This window comes from Trachurus japonicus, unplaced genomic scaffold, assembly GCF_045865225.1.
Source record: "Trachurus japonicus isolate A0001 unplaced genomic scaffold, Traja_1.0 AP030399.1".
Classification (NCBI taxonomy): domain Eukaryota; kingdom Metazoa; phylum Chordata; class Actinopteri; order Carangiformes; family Carangidae; genus Trachurus; species Trachurus japonicus.
Genome location: NW_028220532.1, coordinates 1 through 21,690, shown reverse-complemented (window position 1 = coordinate 21,690; position 21,690 = coordinate 1). Strand labels below are relative to the sequence as shown.

Genomic DNA, 21,690 nt, shown 5'->3' with positions numbered 1-21,690 from the left:
TTTGACAAGCTCTACACTCTCTATCATGCCTCACCCAAAAACAAAAGAGAACTGTGTCATTGTGCACAGTGTTGGACAACATCTCCTTTCAATTGGACGAGTTTTGTCAGTAAGATGGGTTGCTTCAAGTGAGAGGACTGTGAAAGCTGTATGGGAAAGCTACAAAGCTCTTCAGGCACATTTTTCCAGTGCTGCCTGTGATGTTACAAGGGATTCAACAAAGAGAGCAAAATAAAAAGGGACTAAATGATGTTTTCACCTCAAAGTCCTTTGTTTTCAATCTTGGTGTGATGTATGATCCCCTCACAGAACTCAGTGACCTGTCAAGGTTGCTCCAAAAGAGAGACATGACGCTGCCTGAAGCAGACAAGCTCCTGGCTCGACAGGTTTGAGTTTTTGAGTCAATGGTTTCCTTACCAGGCCCATACACAAAAAGTGTTCTTCAAGCTCAAACAGAGGGGTCCTTCAAGAATGTAGCCCTGCATGAAAATCTGAGAATTGTGAAGATCAACGCAGGACAGTTCTTCTGCAGCATGGCTGAAAATATTAAATGCAGGATGTATCCAACAACTTCCTCTCATGTCAGCACACAGAAGAGCTCCTCACACAAAGATGACAGTCAACTGACAACAGACATAAAGGCTCTACAGCCACACACTTGGCCTGAGGGAGAACTGAAAATACAACATGGTGAAGAAGAGGTGCTCCACTTGGTTAAAAGTGGAGAGGAGAAGTATAATAGGATGTATGGGAGTATAAAGGATTTCATACTGAAACATGGCGTACGCCAAAATCCATAAACTGTCGTACACACAAAAAAGTCAGATGTATCAAAGTGTGCGTACGCATGGATCCAAGCACTTTTCCTTTGTACATCCCAATCAACGTGGAATTGAGCGCACATGCTGAAGTGGTAATCTCCTCCCTGTCCACACCCCCATTTAAATATGCAAATTAATTTAAATAGGGCCTGCACCGGGGATTCCCCTCTCTGCACCATCAGATTTACATGATGAGTAAAGCAAAGAAACGCAACTTAACCGAGTCTGAGCTCGAAACGTTATTAAATTAAGTGGAGACTCGACGAACGATACTATTTGGGAGCCTTTCGTCGGGGATAAACACAAAAAAAAAGAAATATGAGTGGGAGTGTGTGCGTGAGGCAGTGAACGTTGTGGGATCGGAGGAGCGTACTGCCTGAAATCAAGAAAAAAAAGGTCCAACGTGAAGGTGGAGGTGAAACGGAGGGTTCCGGCCCACCGCCAAAGTGTGACTGCAACGGGCGGGGGGACAGGAGGGGAGGAACTGACCCCCTTTGATGAGAGAGTGGCAGCAGTTGTAGGTGGTACAGCTCTAAGCGGAGTTGTGGGGGCCCATGAAGGCGACACAGATCATCCCCAAGCTAAATGTGTTTAACTCAGAAATGTTGTCAATATACTGGTTGTGCAATAGGCTGCTCACATTACACATGCTCGTACGTAAAGTTGTCAGGATTTAAACACATTGACTCATGATTAATTACTTCATTTATTTATTATCATTATTTCTGAATAGTCAATGAGCCAGGAGAGGGCACCTCCACCAGCACCACGCACCCCGGTGGCGACTCGTCAGCTGACGCCTGAGCAGCCGCGTCCTCACTCAAGCTGTGCTGGAGTCACAGGAGGAAATTGTCAGAGCTGTCAGTGATCGTCTAGATCAAATCATCAGTGCACTTAGAGATATTTGCACCACAATAAATGCTATTAAAAAGTAAACCATGTCCTTGCCTCTTTATATCGTTAAATCAGATGCTGCCGGGCCCGTATCGCTTCCTGGGGTGGGTCGAGGTGGACGGGTCCAGCATCTGGTTCCTCTGGTGGGGGGATGTGTTCTAGCAGTGGTGTGCCATGGCGGTGTGCCACGTTGTGCAGGTCACCACAGGCCAGCAAAATTAGGCACACCTTCTCCAGTGTGTACAGCAGAACCCCCCCCCCCCCCCCCCCCCCCCCAATATCCCTCTCCACCACTGCCCGAGTTCAGGAATGGAGGTCGTTGTACCTCCTCTCTTGTTTGGTGCCGGGGTTAGTGAGAGGGGTCAACAGCCACGTTCTCAGAGGGTAGCCATGGTTCCCTGGCGTCAAATGAAGGAAGAATACAACATGTGAAATAGATTTAGTTTCCTCATGCATGCACCACTTGATTGAATCATTATTACTTTAAAAAAAAAAAAAAAAAAATACATAAGTGCTACCGTTAGTGGGAAACAAACAGAAGGACAAAACAACTTAATTACAAGGATTGACAAGACTGATCACACTTATATAAATGACTGCAGAAGTGTGCCGTGGCTAATGCAGTGTGACATTTCCAACTTCACGCACGCGTTTATTGACAGAAATACTGAACACAAGGAGACAATAAAGGGCTTGTTAGATAGCTCTGACGCTCTATTTTCACCAGGGAAAAAACAAATACACATATTTTAATGCACGTGCCCAAATGGGCATTGTGCAGGTTTATATTCGGGGCGCAATTTAAACAGATAAATTATTTACTCACTGAGAAGCCACCCATCGCGCACCGCTCCAGCCTCCAGCCTGTTACCAACCATGCTGTTATTAAGAATGAACGAGTCATGCGTTAAACCAGGCCACTTTGCCACGATGTTGGTGAGCTCACATATTATCTGAACATTAATTGAATGAAAATGTTTCCTGTTGACAAAAACAAATTCATCCTGTGATGGCGCTTCTATAGCAACATGTGTGCAGTCAATAGCTCCCATTCTATTAGGGAAACAGCGTTGTATGGGAATTTTAATAAACGTACCTGGATGACATTCTTATGATCCCGTCCCACAAAGCCGGCATGGCTCGGCTCAGAGTGGACTGGCAGACGGGCGCGTGACGTCAGCACCCCTGAACCAGGCTCTACAAACACTGGTGCACATCATGCCACGTAGCAATGGCACTCATCGCTCATTATTAATAATAGCCTACTGCACAACTGAAAATATTGTAGCGACCCCGCATGTTCTTGTTATGATGTTTAAGTTCTGTGATTTCATCGCTGTAGCCTACTGTATGTCCTCTGTGTGTGTGTGTGTGTGTGTGTGTGTGTAGGTGAGTGTGTGAGTGAGGGAGGGAGGGAGGGAGGAGGAGCAGAGGAAGATGTCCTTTTTTCTTTCCGCCTATCACCGGTTGGATGAGGAAGTGATGTTCTTAATCTCAACAACTAAACTATCAAGTCACACACAAAACTGACACACATGACAAACAAACAGAACTATGCTGCAGTTTGTTTGTCAAGTTAACCTGTCACCTTCAGCACCACGGACAGCGCCGCGGATGAGCCGCGGAGAAGTGCAGCTGTGAGCGTCTGGGCTCTGGACTTAGGGCCTGGGGCCTCATTTATCAAAACTGTAAGTAAGCTGTGTAAAACTGCTACAAAAATTTTGCTTAGGCCTACGGCGAAAAGACGAAAATGGCGTACACCCAAAATATTTACACTTTTTTCAGATCTATCAAACTGTGCGTGCACAACTCTCCGCAATTTCTCTTTGATAAATCACACTGAACCCAAGAATGGTGCGCACGTGAACACACCTCATATTCCGCCCCCGGAACGTCTAGACACAACCATATATGGTCAGCACATGCATATTAATTAGCCATGTGCGCTCTGTGGAGCGGCTACAAAGTGACAACGAGGACAACGGGCGGAGGGCGGGGGAAAGAAAGCGAGATACATGGCGACTTCAGGTAATAAATCAGTCAGAAAAATGATCTTGCATTTTAATAAGCTACAATAAAAACAAAAACCTCCCAAATCTCAACAAAAGGGAGCAGAAAGAAGAATAGTCTTATGTAATCTGCCCCTTTATCCCAGAAAAGAGAGAGAGAGAGAGGGGTTATGTCAGATGAATTAGTCCTCTAACAAACTACAGTTTGACTTGTCAGTAGTTTTTCCAGTAGGATGTAGTTAAGGGGCAGGGGTCTGGGTTGTTTACTGCTCCACAAAATGACACAAACAGGAAAGCCGGTGGCAAAAAAAAGAAAGAAGGAGGCAAACACATAAGCCGTGAGTCTCCTTCGTCTCTTGCCTTTCCAAACTGACCCAGAGCCGGTCCCGTCCAAAATCGGAATTCTGGATGGTCGGATTTAGCCCTGGTCGGAATATAGGGATTATTTTGGTCGGAGCAACGGGCAGTCGGCCCAATGGGTCTAGAAAAGTCGGATTAATGGGTGGTCGGACTGACGTATGCTCCCCGTGTGGCACGGCATGGCTCTACTCATTTTTTTTGCTTTTCCACTAGTACCTGGTACCTGGTACTTTTTTGGTAATGCCTCGGCCCTGGTTACAAGCGAGCCAAAGTGATACTAAACGTGACATCAGCCAACTGCCTTCCACTGATTGGCCAGAGCGTTGTCACTGCTGGAAGAGTCGCAACCGCGACTTCTGACATGAGAATCAAACCCGCCAAATTTAAAAACACACCAACAACAGTTCCCACTGATCTGAGTTAAATGACTGCTGTATAGAAAACCACACTGTGGTCCGTCATCGAGGTGCAGACGAGTGATTTTGGAGCTGACAAGACGATCGGGAAAAAAAGATAGTGAGACGATGCAGCGGCTACTGCTGTGATATGACGCCCCCGGCCCCGCTGTGGAGGAACTATGAAGAACTCTGTTCGCTGTAATGGAAAAGAACCTAAACCGAACCGTGCCGTGCTGTGACTGCGTAGTGGAAAAGCGCCATTAGACTGCGTTAGTTACTTCCTGCAGTCAGAGGGATGAAGCAGCAGTAGTCTATCTCTACATCTGTTATCATAGTGAAATATCTGCTATGTGTTTGCGTTTCTGTACTTTGAGCAGGTTCTTGATTAATTTTTTAACTTTTTACTCTGTTTTATGGCTCTGACTCACAGAGCGGAGTTTATGTCAACTCTGGTGATGTACAGGTTATTGTTTCACTTCACCACTCCGACACTACGCCCCATGTGTGTGTCTTTGTGTCTGCAGCGCTGGCACACACACACACACACACACTGTTACCCTGCATCTACAGGAGCTTTAGTGCATGTTCTTCACGCCGTAGATTAACCAACATATGAGACGTGTTACTGCGGAATAAACCGGGTCGCAATCATCTCATGAACCGCTCCACACGTTCACCATTTGTTATTTAAATAAAAGCATGTGCACTTTACCCAGAAATGCCGCTGACTCCTGTTACACTGTGCTGTCTGGACACTAGATGATGACATCATTTTTATGAAAACTGCTTCACTAAGGGGGTATTTCTTCACTTTGCCTCCACCACAGTGAGACTACAGGCTTTTATTTTTGCCCTTAAGGCGGGCTTACACTGCACGACTATTCGTCTGTTCACATCTCAAACTGCACAAGCTTCCCTCTCCAGTCCTACGTCTCAGATCAGTCTCAGACCCCCACTAATTGCACGTCGTTCTATGATTGCTCCCCACCACGATTACCCTGCGATGCCGCTGAGATTTGTGCTGCTCTATAATTGCTCGATTGTAAACCTCAAATTGACATTGGTTTCTGATGTTGGTTCCTATATAGCAGAGTCCATGGTGGAAGATCAGACCGACAAACACACAGACAGACAGCGTGCATCACCTCCAAGGCCGGTGCTGCTGAGAGAGAGAGAGAGAGAGAGACAGCCAGCTGACGTGCAGCTCACCTGCGGCTGTCAGAGGAGCCTCGCTAGTTCTCTCTCTAGCCTGCACTTTGTTTAAAAGTTCAACATGTGAAGATCTAACTACCATCTGAACACCGGTCAGCTGAGCCAGAGCACAGTGGACGTGGCTGCTGGTGTGTAGGCTCGCTATTTTATACTGTAACGACAAGAAAAAATAATCACCCTCAATCGCTGAGTGTCTGATAGTGTGTGTACATTTGTCGGACTCGGGCTGATCTTCCATCACGGACTGCGCTGCATTACTGATCATCACCCGGTCACCCTGTCTGTGACAGCTGCAGCTGTGGTCTAACTTCAGCTTATCACTTCCCTGTCCCTCCTCTCTGTCTGCCCGTTCTCACTCCTGTAATCAGGTTCATAAAGGCTCTGTGCTCTGTGCTAAAACAATCTGTTATGGCAAACTTGTCGTATGTGCAGAATCATGACGTAGGTCCCCATACATTGTCCGTCACAACGAGAAATTTTCTGGCATGTCAGAAATTAATTCTTCTAATTAATTCTAATTAATTTCTCTCTTTTGTAATATGAAAATTGGTTTTGTAATTGTTTTATACGTATGCTCATAAAATGAATTTATATTAACTCTTTCTATTTCAATATTATTTATCATAATTTGTGTTTGATCTAAATGTTTGCGGTATCCAAATATTATATAATTAGTTTTATTTAAGTTGAGTGACATTTTATTAATGTTAAACCATCTTTTTCTCTCCACTGTGTCTAGAAAGTGCCTCAGATCTTTACCAGAGCAAAGTAAATTTGTATCATCAGCTAACAAAACAAAGTGTAACAGCTTGGACACATTACAGATATTATTAATGTATATAATAAATGACCAGCACGGAACCTTGTGGGACTCCACATGAAATCCTCAACAAGTCAAATTTTTCATCATTTAGTTGCACATATTGTTTTCTATTAGGGGAGCGCCGGGTCGATTGATACACTTTTCATTTAAACGTCTTTTTCAAAGATGACGTTATGTACACAAACATTTTTATCATGTGATCAACAACTCACATGTGTATTCTCTATGTTACAAGTGTAATTTAACACATATGTTGGATGATCGCGCTGTTTTATAACTTTGAACGTAAGTTGACATGTGTCTCAAACGCCCCACCTATGCGGGTCGTTTGAGACACAGAGGAGGGACGGTTGAAACAGCATGTTTTAAACAGAAACTACTGACATTACTCTCGTTTTTATGCAGCATATCGGACAACATACTAGTGTACTCGTCATTGCCAAAATGTCACATAATTTCTCACAATATAAATAGGTCAAATAAATATTTTTGTCCCGTGCGTAATTGTCAAGATCCGCATTTCGATTAAACTCACCTTTCTTCTTTTGTATGAGTTGTTGGACGACTGCATTTTCATTTCATTTACTTATTTCCCTGTCCTAAGTCATGTTTATGGATACACAGTTGAACATATTGTCATTTTACCCTCGGCATTTTCCCCTCACGTTGCTGAATATCTGTTGATTCATGTCATAAACACGTTTTGTTCATTAAAAATATGTGGTGTTAATTAAAAATACATGTTCATTCAAATAGGTTGTTGTTTATTGCAAAACAATTAGGCTATTAATTCGGTGATTTATACAGATATTGATCGCGCTATGTGACCACAATCACTACGCACGGTGGCGTGAGGGACATTTGAAACAGCTGTATCAATCGTCCCTGCAGCGACTGCTGACACTTGAACCTGTTTTGCCTCTAAACTTCAAAACTATGACATTGCATACATTAGGACCTGTTTATGTACGAATTCATCTGTTGTTAGGTCATATTATTATTGCATGAAACACACAATACAACTTTTGATCACAAAAAAACTGCCGCACGTAACATTTTACTTTCCGTAGTCAAAAACCGGTTCACGCTAATAACTTTTGAATGGCGTGACGTCATTTCACAAGCTTTCCCAGGATTGGTAGGTGTTGAGTGCTGAAGGTAGTGACGAAATCTGACGGCTCAAGCTTGTGTGGTTTTCGAGGAAATCGCTGTGTATCAATCGTCCCGTGTATCAATCGACCCGGTGCTCCCCTATCTAGATCATTTTTTAGCCATATGCTATGCCCCTGATCCCATATCTTTCCAGCTTCTTCATTAATACGTTATGATCAATGGTGTCAAATGCTTTTTGCACATACATGAAAACACCTACTGTGTATTCCTTTTTGTCTATTGCTGACAAAAAAAATTTCTTTAAGTTCCATTACAGCCATTGTGGTGGATCGATTAGATCTGAACCCATATTGATGTTCACATAGTAAGTTTTGTGTTAAGTGATTGGATATGGATAAATAGTTTCTCTAATATTTTTGAGAACTGTGGAAGTAGAGAAATTGGTCTGTAGTTAGAAAATGTATGTTTATTTACATTTTTGGATATTGGAATGACTTTTACTATTTTCATTTGGTTGGGAAATATACCGGTTTGAAGTGACTGGTTGCAGATATGGGTCAGAGGTTTCCCAAATAACATAGAATATACCCAAATATTTCCTTTAATTACCTCCAGTGTTTGTTAACAGCATTGAAACATTTCATACTGTAAATCAGTAACATACTGTCTTTTCCCACATCAAAAAACTTTATTTACAGAGCACGCTTCCTGCAAGGACATGTAACACAAAGGGCTTAACACATTTAAAAAAACACACACTGTCACCACTGGCAATAGGGAGACATGGCATGGAGCTGAAGATTGAGGAGGTGCCCATGGCCCCTGACCCCGACAGACACCAGCCGGCCGGGCCGAAGGGACCCAAGGACAGCACCCCCAGCAGCAGCCCAGACACAGCTCCCAGTGTGGAGGAACCCCCAAGATCAAGGTCAATGATATTACCATACAGTATATGGCTCTTCACCCTTCCAAGGTAATGATTTTCCCAAAACGTGTAAAAACAAACAAACAAAAACACACAGATAAAGTTAAAGGAATATTAATATTAATACATAGAAATGTGTAAAACCAAAAATACTTATTCCAAATTTAAATACTCAACTTTAACCTAAGCAACTTATTTTATTTGTCAAAAATAGGTTTCTGATTGTGATCAGTTGCCTGATAAAAGGTTAAGGAAAAGGGAATCCTTCTTTTCAAGCAATATAAACCAGTCAAAACCTTGTTGGATTCACAAAATGAAAAAAAAGGACTCTTTACTTTGCTTATGTAAAAGTTGGGATTTATTTGTGTTTAACAGGACAATTGACAATATGAATCCTGTCATGTAGGCTACGATTTCCTCAAGCTGAGGCAAAAGTTGTATTAATAGTGAGTACTTCTTTTCTTTTAAGTGCTGCCAATACAAGACAAGTGGAAAACAACAGAAACAAACAAAGACAAAAAACAACCCATTAGACAAGACAAATAATCTAAGACCTCTGATTAATTCTCAGCAGCATGGTCACCACAGTCTGACAGTGTCACAGTAAGAACCACTTGTACAGATCAAGCACCACTCTGTACTCCTTGTTCATGGCCACGTGATGACAGGCCTGGCAGATAGCGTGTGCAAACTCCTGCCTCTCCTCCGTGGGATGGCGTTTGAATGTGTAGAAACGCCGCCAATCAAAATATTTGACATACGTCTGATTATCCTCATGCAGCCTGAGGAGGAAGTTAGCCAGGGTCATGGCATCAGGAAAGTCATTTACATGTATGAAAGAGGAACCTGGGGCAAAGTCCTCATAGTTGTTTCTTGGTGGACCCAAAACTACTGGCACAGTGCCAGCTGCCAGAGGACCAGTGAATATTTCTGTGATGTAATCTCTGTGGATTGAATCCTCAAAAGAAAGGAAGAATTTGCAGCTGCTAATAGTCTGAAAATAGTTGTCACCCCTCAAGGTCTCCCCAGAGGAGCTGAAAAACATGTGCACCTTTATGTATTTTGTAAGCTCCATGTAAAAGCGCTGTCTCTCCAGTGTCCCATTGAGCTCGTGTTCATTCACCATCCAACAGAGCAGTTGTTGTTTCTTTGGAATGACAAAGTCCTCAGCTGGTTTCTCTCTGACAGTCAGTTTCCAGTGAACGTGGATGTCTGCGTCCTTCCTGTAGCTCAGCGTTAGGTTGAATAGTCCCTGAATGCCTGCTATCCTGCGCGTGTTGGTGGGTGAGTCCATGTTAAACCAGATCCACCTCTGAAATCTGGGTCTGGGCGAGGCGGGAAGGTTGGAGAGGTCGTCCTGGATGGCTCTGTGAAATATCACAACGGCCTCAGCCCTGGAGTATAAAGACCTGTCGTCTGTGAGGAGGCAGCTGTCCATGTTGAAAAGCTTCTTGCAGTCTTGGAAATCAAAATGTTTGTTTTCAGGCCAGAACCACAGCAGCAAGACAGGTTTTTCCGTCTGTCGTCTCGCCGGGGGAGGATAACATCGGGGAGATGGAGCTGATGTGTAGTACATTAAAATCAGGATTATGACTCCAGCCAGCATGAGAGACGCCGTTAGAGTGACGCGTAAGACAGAAGAAATGGGAGAAGGAGCCATATCAACACGGCAAGAGAGGAGAACCTCTTCTGATGATTATTGGCAACACAAACTGAAAGAGATAAAACAATATAAACTAAGTGTTAAATCACAAACAGCAGCAGTAAGAGTTCCTAATCCTAGATTTGTAAAATAAATTATACTGAATAGATAAATAAAAAGGAAAATAAAGTAATCCAAATGAGCATCAGTTCCTCCACTAAAATATGGTGGCTAAGATCAATTTAAAAGGTGAAAATGAAGCTACTGTCAGGTGCCTGGAAATGCTGTTGCTGCATGAAGGCTGAGTGTGTAAATGTTGTGCAGGGTTAGGGTTAAGACTGAGGGGCTGGGCCAGGACAACACAGATCAGGGGAAACTCGTTTGGTTTTTTCTACTTCTCTCTGTGACAGACACTGACTCATCAACCCAACCTCTGTCAGACTGCACTCAGGCATCGGTGACTTGGAGATTTGACTTTAAAACAACAGATTTTCATAACGATTGGGTAAAGGTGTCTGTGACGCTGTAGATGAAATGAGGTGTTGAAGTAGCTGGTGTATCATCTACAATGTTGTACAACTTTAAAAAGGGAAATAATAGAGAAATTACTGGTATGACCTTTTTGAGATTTAAGTAACTTTATTATTTTCGATACCTGAGTTCATAAACAAAGCAAAATGGTTACATCTACAAAGTGAAACACAAAAACAAAACAAAATCATCTTTTGCATAAAAGTTACAACCATTATCAGCCAGAATCACAGTCACTGAGTCCTTTAATCCAGTCAAACAATCCATGTTTCCACCCAGTGCATATGAATCATCATCCATCTTCTATAGGTTGCAAGTGGAAGAAAGACATAGAGAGAAAAATGACGAGCTTTGGACGTGATAAAAGAATTAAACCAACTGGTCACAGACAGAAGGACCTTTGTCTCCATCTCGTCTCACCTGGACCTAATGGATCATCAGAGCAACACCCACAAGAGACAGGTTGAATGGAAGACAGATGAAGGTGGTGTCAGGTACATGTTTGCTTTCCTCTGTAAACACATGGGGCTCTAATTTCATAGACTAGGCACAGGTGTGGAGCACTAGTGTTGCTTTCGCCAATGAAAATTATGGCGAAATATCGTCAACGAACCTTTATCACGTGACGAAAACGAGACTCTGCTAAAATGTCTCTTCATTTTTGTTGACCAAAACGAGACGAGACGAAATAACGTTATAATGTTTAGTCGCGCTATTATTCTATTATTTTTGCAGTATTTCTGTTTCCTAGGCAGCGACGTCACTTCCCCAATCCCCACTCGTGGCATTATTTAGAAGATGCAGCTGCAGTGGGTTAGTGTTAACGAGGTCCGACACAGAGAAAGGGACCGATGGCTGGCAGCCGCGGATCATCAAACCACTGAGGCAAACGTGTGTGTGTGTGTGTGATATAGAGAGAGAGAGAGAGAGAGAGAGAGAGAGAGAGCGTGCGCGTGTGTATGACTAGCGTGTATATGTATTTGTGTGTGTGAGGGAGAGTGTAAAGTGTGTTTCTCCAAAATATCTGCTAAATATAGTGTGTGGGAACTGAAAATAATATATGTCAAGCAGAGCATCCTCCATGTCTGTAATGGATGTATTCTTGAGTCTATAAGGTAACAACAATATAAAAATAAAGTTTTCGTCGACTAAAATTAGACAAAAATAGTCATGGGTTATTCTGACTAAAATAAGCTCAGAGTTTTAGTCGACTAAAACTTGACTAAACAAAAAGGAGCATGAACGTGACTAAAACTAATAAAAACTAAAATGACAGTTTGGCACGAAGACTAGACTAAAACTAAAATTAAAGCAGGCCGCCAAAAACAACACTACGGAGCACTTGCCCTGCGCCATGCCAACGAGGTGTGTCCAATTTGCAATTTTCGTGCACTCTCGCCACCTTCCCTCCCACCAGCGCAAGTGGCAAGAGGGAGGAGAAAAGGTGTTGAATGGGTTTAACACAGCTGAGTCAATTCTTCAGCAACCATTCAAATGGGGAGCGTGCCTATGTTCCCACAGCCCTGTTTCCACAGCCCTATGTTCCCTCAGCTCTATGTTCCCACAGCCCTATGTTCCCTCAGCTCTATGTTCCCACAGCCCTATGTTCCCTCAGGCCTATGCTCTCTCAGCCCTTTGTTCCCTCAGCTCTATGTTCCCACAGCCCTATGTTCCCTCAGCTCTATGTTCCCACAGCCCTATGTTCCCTCAGACCTATGTTCCCTCAGCCTTAGGTTCCCTCATTTCTATGGGGTTTTTTTTCTTTCCAAAATTAGGCCCTATGTTCCCACATTTCATGATCGATTTGCATCAGATTTTATCCCCATTTCTCCCAAGTTGGTAGTCAGTTACACCCAACCTATTATCCAGTAGCAGTTGACTACAGATGTAATGTAGCTTTTAGCTAAATCTGGGAACATAGGGCTGACCCCTTCCAACAACTCACCTCCATGAGTTAGTGCAAGACAAGAAACTTCTACAGTAGTACAAATAGTGTTAGTAGTAGTAAACGAAGCATTAGAAAGTTTGTACAGTAAAGGCCCTTTCACACCGCGGACGTATTTTTCGTGCGAATAATTCACGCGTCAATATTTTTTTTCGAACCCCGGTTTTCATCACGGGTCCTTTCACACCGACCGCGAATGTGTCGCGGCGAAAATGCGGCATAATTTTTTTTCGTCGTGAGGTCGATTTTGCCCAGCTTTCGCCCGGCGAATTAACGCATCAACCAATCATGTGGCGTGAAAAGGAGGTAGGCCACATCACACCCCCCACGTCAGAACACAAACAGCTGTTTCCCAACAGACTGCGGCCGCACAGTCTCAGGCTCGCCACAGTCTCTCACAGGGAAAAAAAAGTTGTTTTTTTTAGCGTTTCACCGTCTTTGCTCTCATCTCTGCCAGTCAGCCCCTCCACCTGCCGTCTCTCTGGCGTACGGTCGCACCGCACGTACACACACGGACACGCACACACACAAACACACACGGGCGCATGGACACGTGCTTGGCCGCTAATGTAAACAATGTAAATAACCTGTGTCGCGGAGGAGAGGAGGAGAAGAGAGGAGGGGGGGGGGGGTGTAAGTGGAAAGAGGAGAGGAGAGGAGAAATAGCAATACTGTCAGGATAGTGATCAGATATTGATCAGTGATCAGACAGTGAGCTGCTGTGTTGAGTAAAGTTGGTAACAAGACAACAGTGGCATAGTGAATACTTGAGGGATAATTAACAGATTGAAGACATGACGTGGAGGCGAAGAACCACCCGTCGCAAAGCGAAACTTTGGAATATAATTGTCGCATCTGTCGCATATTTGTGTCGCCGCCGGTGTGAATGGTTTTGATGCGAAATATTCGGCGGCGAAATATTTCGCATTTCGTGTCGTTTATTCGTTACGTCCGCGGTGTGAAAGGGCCTTAAGTACACCAGAAATTCCGGACATTATTAGTGGGGTAATTTAAGATAGCCACTTGGTAATGTTAGCACCATTCGGTTAATAGCGGTAACTCGACCACTGTTAGAGCAAGAGAAAACAAGCTTCTGGAGGGGGGGGGTTTGGCTTGAGGTCATGGTGCAGAGGACCCTAGGTTGAAATTACTCTGAATCATCCCTTTAAATGCGGTATAAAAATAAAAATGACCTGACTTAGAGTTTAATTTTGAGAAAATTCTTAGAAATGAGGCAACAAAGGGCTGAGGGAACACACACACCCCTTTTCCATTAAAGACACTCATATACCAACGGGAATGAAATCAGAAACAGCTGTGCGTAAAGGAGGCATCGCCAAGCATCTCTCTTTTTCTTTTGTCTTAAGGATTTTCCTGAGATGGGAGAGGCCGAATATATGCTCACTATCTGATGCCGAGGCTGTCTGTGGTTGGCTGAGAGAGATGATTTTTTTTTTTTTTCAGTTTCTCGTTACCGCTGCGTGACGACGCAGTTGCTCGCACGCTAATAAATTAATAAGTAAATAAATAAATAAAGCGGATCATCACAACGGCACAGTGCGAGGTCTCAACATGGCAGCAACATGCAGTTATCCACCCTCACAGTCCTGCTCTTGGGACATCCACGGCTGCTTTTTAGTCCCAGTCCCTCCCTGGTTTCATCGGGGGGCGACCGCCATTCCGACGGTCCGCTAGTCCGAAAATTTCCGAAGGTCTGTCATTTCAAATTTCCGAGGAGCCGATATTCCGAAGGTGTCAATCGCAGTGTTTTATTATGAAGGGTCAGGGACCGGATTCTCTCGTGCATCTTTGTTTGACTTCATGCCCGGCTTGACGATCGCTCGTGGAAAATACACCAGATGAAACGATCGCTGCAGGGTGCGAGCCGGCAGCGTGTCTGGTGTGTGTATGTGAACAACACAATCGGTTAACATGGGCCGGTGTGTCCCCGGCCGGCTAATAATGTACAGTGGGCTAATATACAAGACAAAAAACTATAAATGTGCACCCCTTCCTGGATCTGTGTGGCAGGCAACGGCTCTACCCACTGGACTACCGCAGCAATCAATGAATTGGCTTTACGACAGCATATTTAACCAACTTTTCAAAATGGCACACCTTTTTTCAGATTTGGAATGGTGGCCCTTTTTCAAACATAACTAACACCGTGTCCTAACTGGATGCGACGCGAGTGAGCGACAGCTGCTAAATTAATGGTTTCCTATTGTAATGTCCTAACTGGCCGCGAGCGACGCGGCGCGACGATTAGAGCCCGACGCCCCGTTTCTATTTCTGTCGCTCGCGTCGCGTTCAGCGTCGGAAATTAGCGGCGGCCACGGGCCATTTGGCCCTCAATTTGACCAAGAATGCCCCCCAAAAATCATGATAGTTTTTTCAGAAACAAATATATTTATATCTGTACATTATCATACTTTAATTTTCATTAATTTACCGTCACGTCTTATTCTCCTGATGTCGGCTTAAAGCAGATATCAGTGGAATGTTTTTGTTAATATAAGTCCTAAATAGTCCTATTTTCCGTCAGCAATCACTTACATGAAGTATTTCAGCCTAAACACGAGTCTCTCCGTCACTCTGCTCTGCTGTAACCCGAGGAGAAAATTTTCCTTGTGGGATACAAGTGTTATCCAATGAGAAGAGAGAACGGCATGAAGGGCTGTGTGTGCAGCCAAGGGATGCGCGTGAATGTGGTGACGTAGCACGAGGACCAATTGATGCCTGACAAGGGCGGGGGCTGCTAACTCATGGTGCGTTCAAGGAAACTCGTACTTTGTGTTTTTCCTTCCTGTGAAGTCATACCAGTTCGATCTGGTACGAGTTCACGGGTCGGAAGTTACGAGTGGCCGTTATAGGGAACTTTCACAGACAACAGGACGGTAAAAACACGAGCTACGGGTTACCTGGAACGCTACCAAGTCGTAGTTGTGACTTGAAGCTGTAACTTACGGTTTCAAAAGCCTGCCTTGAACACAGCATTAGCCGAAACGGCCGTGCCACTGATATCTGCTTTAATGTAATGTAATCGAGATTGCACTGCCAGAGAGTAATGTGACAGCGGGGCAGCAGCTGCTGTGCTGTGATGGACTTGATCAGACTGGTGGTGGTCCACAGTCAATCAGTCTGGATCCTCCACCGTCACCAGATCCCCCGAAAGCCCCCACAAATAATACATTGACAAGAAGTTAAGTGGCAAATTGCATATTTTCGTCAGCTTATTTGCGGGGTTTTTTGTTTTAATCTTAACGTCACTGCAACATGCGGCTCTCAGTGCTTGTCGGTGTTGTGTAGTTCCTCCTGTTTCCCAGGTAGGAGGGGGACAATAGCCCACCTAGGGCTGGGTAATGAAACGGTAGGCTATAAATTGTGAAATAACTTTTCTTCGATAGAAATATGAGACGTGGTCAATAGGTTTCATTCATCCATGTTTTGGCAGACAATACAAATAGCCAATTGAGATTTCCACCGCGCCGAACCAATCATGTGGCTGGAATAGAGCCAGTCAACAGTAACACGTGCATTTGTTTAGGTTGCTGCAGCCGTGCACATCAGCAGACACCGCCGGTAAAAAAAAAAAAAAAAGAGAGAGAGTTGTCTCGAAAAAAAAAGTAAAGGAGAACTTGGACAAGTGACTGAAAAGACGCGTGGTGCTCAATGGGGACACATGGCCGCTCTGCTGGTCACCCCAGTGTGTGCGACACATAAAGGCCGCTTCAAGGAGACTAGCGGACTTTTTTTTTTTTTAATAGCCTCATAGCCTTCATTCATCTTGGGCGGGGGGGCGGTGCGCCGTCTTATAATGTTACAGAAAACCCTGCATTATGTTTTTGCTACTTGTGTTCCTACACTAGAGACAACTTGCTGTTGACTATATATTTCAAGACACTTGTTTTCTGTTTAAAAGGCACAAACGTAGTATTCACCCATCTTTTAACCGGGTAGTTACGTCTCCAGTCTGATAATACATCCATGTGACGAGCGGGCGAGCGCACAGCTGATGTGCTTCCATTCCAACAGACGCACGGATTCAGTATGGACAGAGAGCGTGAGATGTGACGCGATTGTTGGACGCTCGCTCGCGTTGCATACAGTTAGGACACGCTGTAAGGGCCGGCATTCCGAAACATTAAAGTAAAGTTGTTGTTTTTTTGGCTTTTCATGCCTTTATTAGATAGGACAGTTAAGAGTGTGACAGGAAATGGGAGGCAGAGAGCGGGGGAATGACACGCAGGATAGGGCCGTCCGGCGCGGGACTCGAACCGGGGCCGCCTGCAGAGAGGACTATAGCCTCTACACATGGGGCGGGTGCTCTACCAACTGAGCTAAACACCGCCTCGAAACATGAAAGTAAACGTTCGGAATGGTGGCCCTTCGGAATGGCACACTGGAACCGGTTTCTTCTGTGTTAATTCAGTCAGGTTGAGTTTCCATTACGCATGCCGACAGCCTTTGATCTGTCATCAGTGTGACGAGACAATCGATATAGATATAAGTTTATGTGCTGATTCAGATAGTTACCAAAAAAAGTGGTTATTGTGATTTAAATGTGCCTGGAACTGTGGAAACCTGCCTGTGAGGTCTTGGTGACGTGTGCGCACTGCGCACCGGTCAGGCAAATTACCACAGCGTCATCTGCGCTTCACCCTGTGCCGAGAGTAGACCAGGTTGGAGCTGGCGAACTTTCGTTTTGGCACAAAATTGTCACTGCGCCAAGCTGAATCTGTCGACACCTCCCCCTGCTGCACCGCCACACCCATCTGGGCGCAGCGCAGTCTACCAATTTACCAAATCCGCTGCGCCAGAGGAAATTACCACTGCGCTGCGCCACGAAATTAGAGCCCATGGTAGCTATAGATCCTGGGGAGCATATATCAGTCTGACTGCCCAAAAGTCTGATGGCTCATTTCTCCAACTACCCATTCTACAGTGCTAAGGTTAGGTTTGGGGTAAGGTTAAGGGTTAGGGCTACTTCTTGGAGAAGTGGGAGGTTTGACTAATGGACGCAAAAATAAAGATATGGTCGGAGAAATGGGTAGTCGGACAGACGTCATGCGCCCATACATCCTGAGGTTTTCACCATGAAAAGTTTTGCTCAAAACCACTTAAAACCACAGAATAACCAAAACTAACCTTTATTTTCATCAGAGGTGAATATGTTTTCTGTAATACAGTAATATTTGTCACAACCCTATGTGTATTAGTGTTATGCTGTGTGGGGTGCCTATAAACTAACAAATTCCTTCTGTGCAATAATCCATAATGCCATATTTAGTATAGTGCAATAACTCCTGTCCATGTTTGTACTTGTAAGTATATTTTTTATTTATGTTTCTTTATTTGTCTATTGACCACTTGACTACTGTGCTCTTATTAACGGGGTCATTCCTATGTTCCCACATCCCTATGTTCCCACATTTCTAACTTTTTTTTTCACTGAAAATTAGGCCCTGTGTTCCCACAGCCCTATGTTCCCACAGGGGGGCAACCGCCATTCTGACATCCCACCAGTCCGACATAGGCCTCTAATTGTCTAAATGGCAACACTTAATTTTCTATCAAACGTCCCGTTATTCCGATAATTCCTGCCTCCTATGGTCGGAATGACAGTATTTTTGTTCTTTCTTTTTTTTTTAAACATCCTGCCTTTCCAACAATTCCTTTAATAGCGTATTAGCATTTAGACAATGAAGAAAGGAGTTTGTTAAGTTTAGTAAAAAGACCAAGTAGAGGATAGACAGGCCAGATAGATCGAGAGAGTCCAGAGAAGTAGGAGGGAGTCACCTGTTGAGTAACGCACATTTCCTTATAAAGCCTCGTCGGAATGGTGGGATGTCGGACTGGTGGGATGTCAGTATGACGGGATGTCGGAATGACAGCATGTATCTGTTCCCACAGCCCTATGTTCCCACATTTCTAACTTTTTTTCCCACTGAAAATTAGGCCCTATGTTCCCATAACATACCCATAGACATCTTTCCACACGTAGCAGAGCATGCGCTATGTTATAAATCTCAAATGTGGGAACAAAAGGCTGTGGGAACATAGGCATGGACCCCTTTTAACTTGTACACTTTGTGTTGGAGATGTTGTTATAACAAAAAGCAATTTCCCCTTGGGGATCAATAAAGTATTCTGATTCTGATTCTGAACAGAAAACTGAGCAAAAAACAGTGAAACAAAAGCCTAAACTGTCAGTAATCTATCAAATGCTGATCTCACTTTTGCTCCTCATGACCAGTACCACCCATAGAGGTCGTGAACTACACTGTAATCCCTGTCTTTGGACATGTGATCGCAGGCGAGGCAGACAGGCTGAAGGAATTCATTTATGAGTGACAGGAGATGAGGAGTGGCTGTGTAGTACTTCCTCCACTCAAAGTAACGCATGTACACTTCATCATTTGTGTCCAGGTGGTTCAGGAACTCTGCCAGAGATTTAGGATCAGGGAAGTCATTGATGTGAATGAAGGCATCGGAGGGAATTAATTGCTCGTAGTTTTCCCGTGGCGGACCTAAAACTACAGGGACCGTCCCTGCCACGAAAGGCCCGTTTACCTTCTCAGTGATGTAGTCTCTGTGGATTGAGTTCTCAAATGACAGGTAGAATTTACAGCTGGCAATGGTGGAGTAGTAGTCCTCATCACGTAAGCGCTTCCCTGAAAAAGCACCAAAGACGTGGACATGGATGTGTTTAGACAGTTCGCTGTAATAGGTTGCTCTCACTGCTGTTCCGGTCGCCGGGTTGTTGTTACTGACGATCCAACACACCAGTTTGTCTTTCTTGGGCAGAACAAAGTCATCTTTCACGTCCGTTTTCCTGATCACCAGCTCATTCCTTACCGTGATGTCAGCATCTCGTCTGTAGTTCAGTGTTAAGTTAAACAGGTTCTCCAGACCAGGAATCTTTGCTGTGTTGGTAGGAGACTCCACATGGTACCAGATCCACTTCTGAAAAGCTGGACGTGGCTCCTGAGGCAGGTTTTTTAAATTCCAGTTTATATTTTTGTGGAAGACAATCACTCCCTTTGCTTTACTGTACAAGGATCTATCATCTGTCAGGAGGCAGCTGTCAATGTTGAAGTGGGGTAAACAGCCACTGAGATCAAACCTCACACCAATAGGCCAGAACCACAACAGGACTATGGGCTTTTCAGAAGTGTCTTCAAGGGCTAATGTGGACGTATATTGACAAACTGGGGCTGGTGCTTGAAAATACAGAACAAAGCCGATGATGGTGAGAGCAGCAACTTAGTGCTAAGCACAACGTTTTCCATATGGCTGCGGTCGACATCTGTGGAGGCAGAGGAACAAAGTTATATGGTTAATTCTGTAACTGTTTTATGGATGATAGTAACTCTAGTGACCAATAGCTAAACATAGAAAGTAAATCTCCAATCGTAGTTCAAGGTTTATGTCTCCATGCATTGGAACAGTGTGAACAGGGCTCAGGTATCCAACACTCACATGCATCTACTGACCAGTGTAGCACACATTCATTTTAAAAAAGTAATTAGTTATAGTTACTAGTTACTTTCCCCAAAAAGTAACTGAGTTAGTAACAGAGTTACTGCATGATAAAAGTAATTAATTACCAGGAAAAGTAACTATTGTGTGACTTTTTGTCAAATAACTTAGACTTCTCTCCCTAACCCCCATTTATCTGGAATTAAAGGGGAACTTTGCAAGTCTGGTTGCTTTACCGCTGTTTTGGTTACGCTCCTCTCGCCCATGTGCATGTGTTTACAACAAAGCTGGCTTTTTCCGCGAGCGATCGTGTCAAGCCAGGCAGGAAGTCAAGCAAAGAAACACGAGGGAATCCAACCCCGACCCTTCAAAATAAAACACCGCGATTGACACCTTCGGAATGGCGGCCCCTAGGAAATTCGATGATGAGGATGAGGAAAAGCAACCAGACTTGCATAGTTCCTCTGAAAACGGGTGTATTATTTTCTGATGGTACTTCTTGAGTCAAGTAACGCTGAGTTATGGCGCATCTTACTGTCAGTAACGGTAACGGCGTTGTAACAAGGGGAACGGTAACTTTTGTGATTACTTCATCACTTTATTGATTACTTTATTTTAATGCTGTTATTCCCATCACTGCTACTGACAATCAGGAACCTGGTTTTCATTTTGGCAATGTAGCAGAATGGGAGTGACCAATCAACCAAGTATTGATAACTTGTGTAATTGGCAGCCAAGACATGAGGACACGTTGGTGACGCTATTAGGCCCACAGAAAGAACAACTTCAGTTTTAGGTCAAATTAACAACACACAAGCAGATGGTGCACAAAGGCTGTGTTTGATTTGAGGCAACACTGCACTGTAAATACAAATCGTGAGTAAATTCCACTTGCAGTGTGTGTGTGTGTGTGTGTGTGACTTTATGAAAAGAGTAAGAGAGATATTGTTAGCCTAGCTTTGTAAGCACAAGTGTAGAGAATGGATTAAAATCCACTGTAGGCCACAACATTTTATTTCATTTCAAAGACCACGACCAATTTCTCTTTGGGAATTAATAAAGTCATTATTTTTCTTGTCCTTATTCTTATGTAATATACTTTTCCAGGTGTGTAAGTATATAAAACTCACCTTTACAATGATAATGTATTAGTATCCCAGCAAACATGGATGGACCCGGACCTGTCTGAGAGAGCTCGATTGGGTCGTTATCACGTCAAATCACAACTACTCCGATCAGGCCCAGAATATGACCCAACCAATTACTTGTGCACGGACGGACCAGAACAAGTTCGAGAGAGCACAATGGGGTCGTGATCGAGTCATATCATGACCAGTCATTATTAATGTAAAATTAATGTATTTATTTATTCATGTGATTTGGTGAAAGCGTACAAAAACTTTTTAGATTCCGAGGTTTGAGTCTTTTTGGCGAATGGTGAAGAAAGTGGGCATGATTTGACCTAAGACCCAGCACATGATGCTTCTTCAACACGCTGCAGCATGTTCCATGACACGTTTAGTTAAATGTTATGT

General features: G+C 43.9%; 1 protein-coding gene and 1 pseudogene across 1 annotated transcript; both read right to left on the bottom strand.

Moving 5' to 3' along the window:
• Positions 1 to 9,153: 9,153 nt before the first annotated feature.
• Positions 9,154 to 10,215, bottom strand: LOC146960413 (4-galactosyl-N-acetylglucosaminide 3-alpha-L-fucosyltransferase 9-like). Its single transcript, XM_085772395.1, has one exon. It carries the CDS (start codon positions 10,213 to 10,215, stop codon positions 9,154 to 9,156), a length of 1,062 nt encoding a protein of 353 aa, XP_085628521.1.
• Positions 10,216 to 18,919: 8,704 nt separating this feature from the next.
• On the bottom strand, positions 18,920 to 19,982 carry LOC146960412 (4-galactosyl-N-acetylglucosaminide 3-alpha-L-fucosyltransferase 9-like; annotated as a pseudogene).
• Between the last annotated feature and the right edge of the window lie 1,708 nt (positions 19,983 to 21,690).

What these genes read in the sequence shown, in the direction of transcription:
- LOC146960413 (XM_085772395.1), bottom strand. Translation starts at nt 10,215, where the DNA reads ATGGCTCCTTCTCCCATTTCTTCTGTCTTACGCGTCACTCTAACGGCG.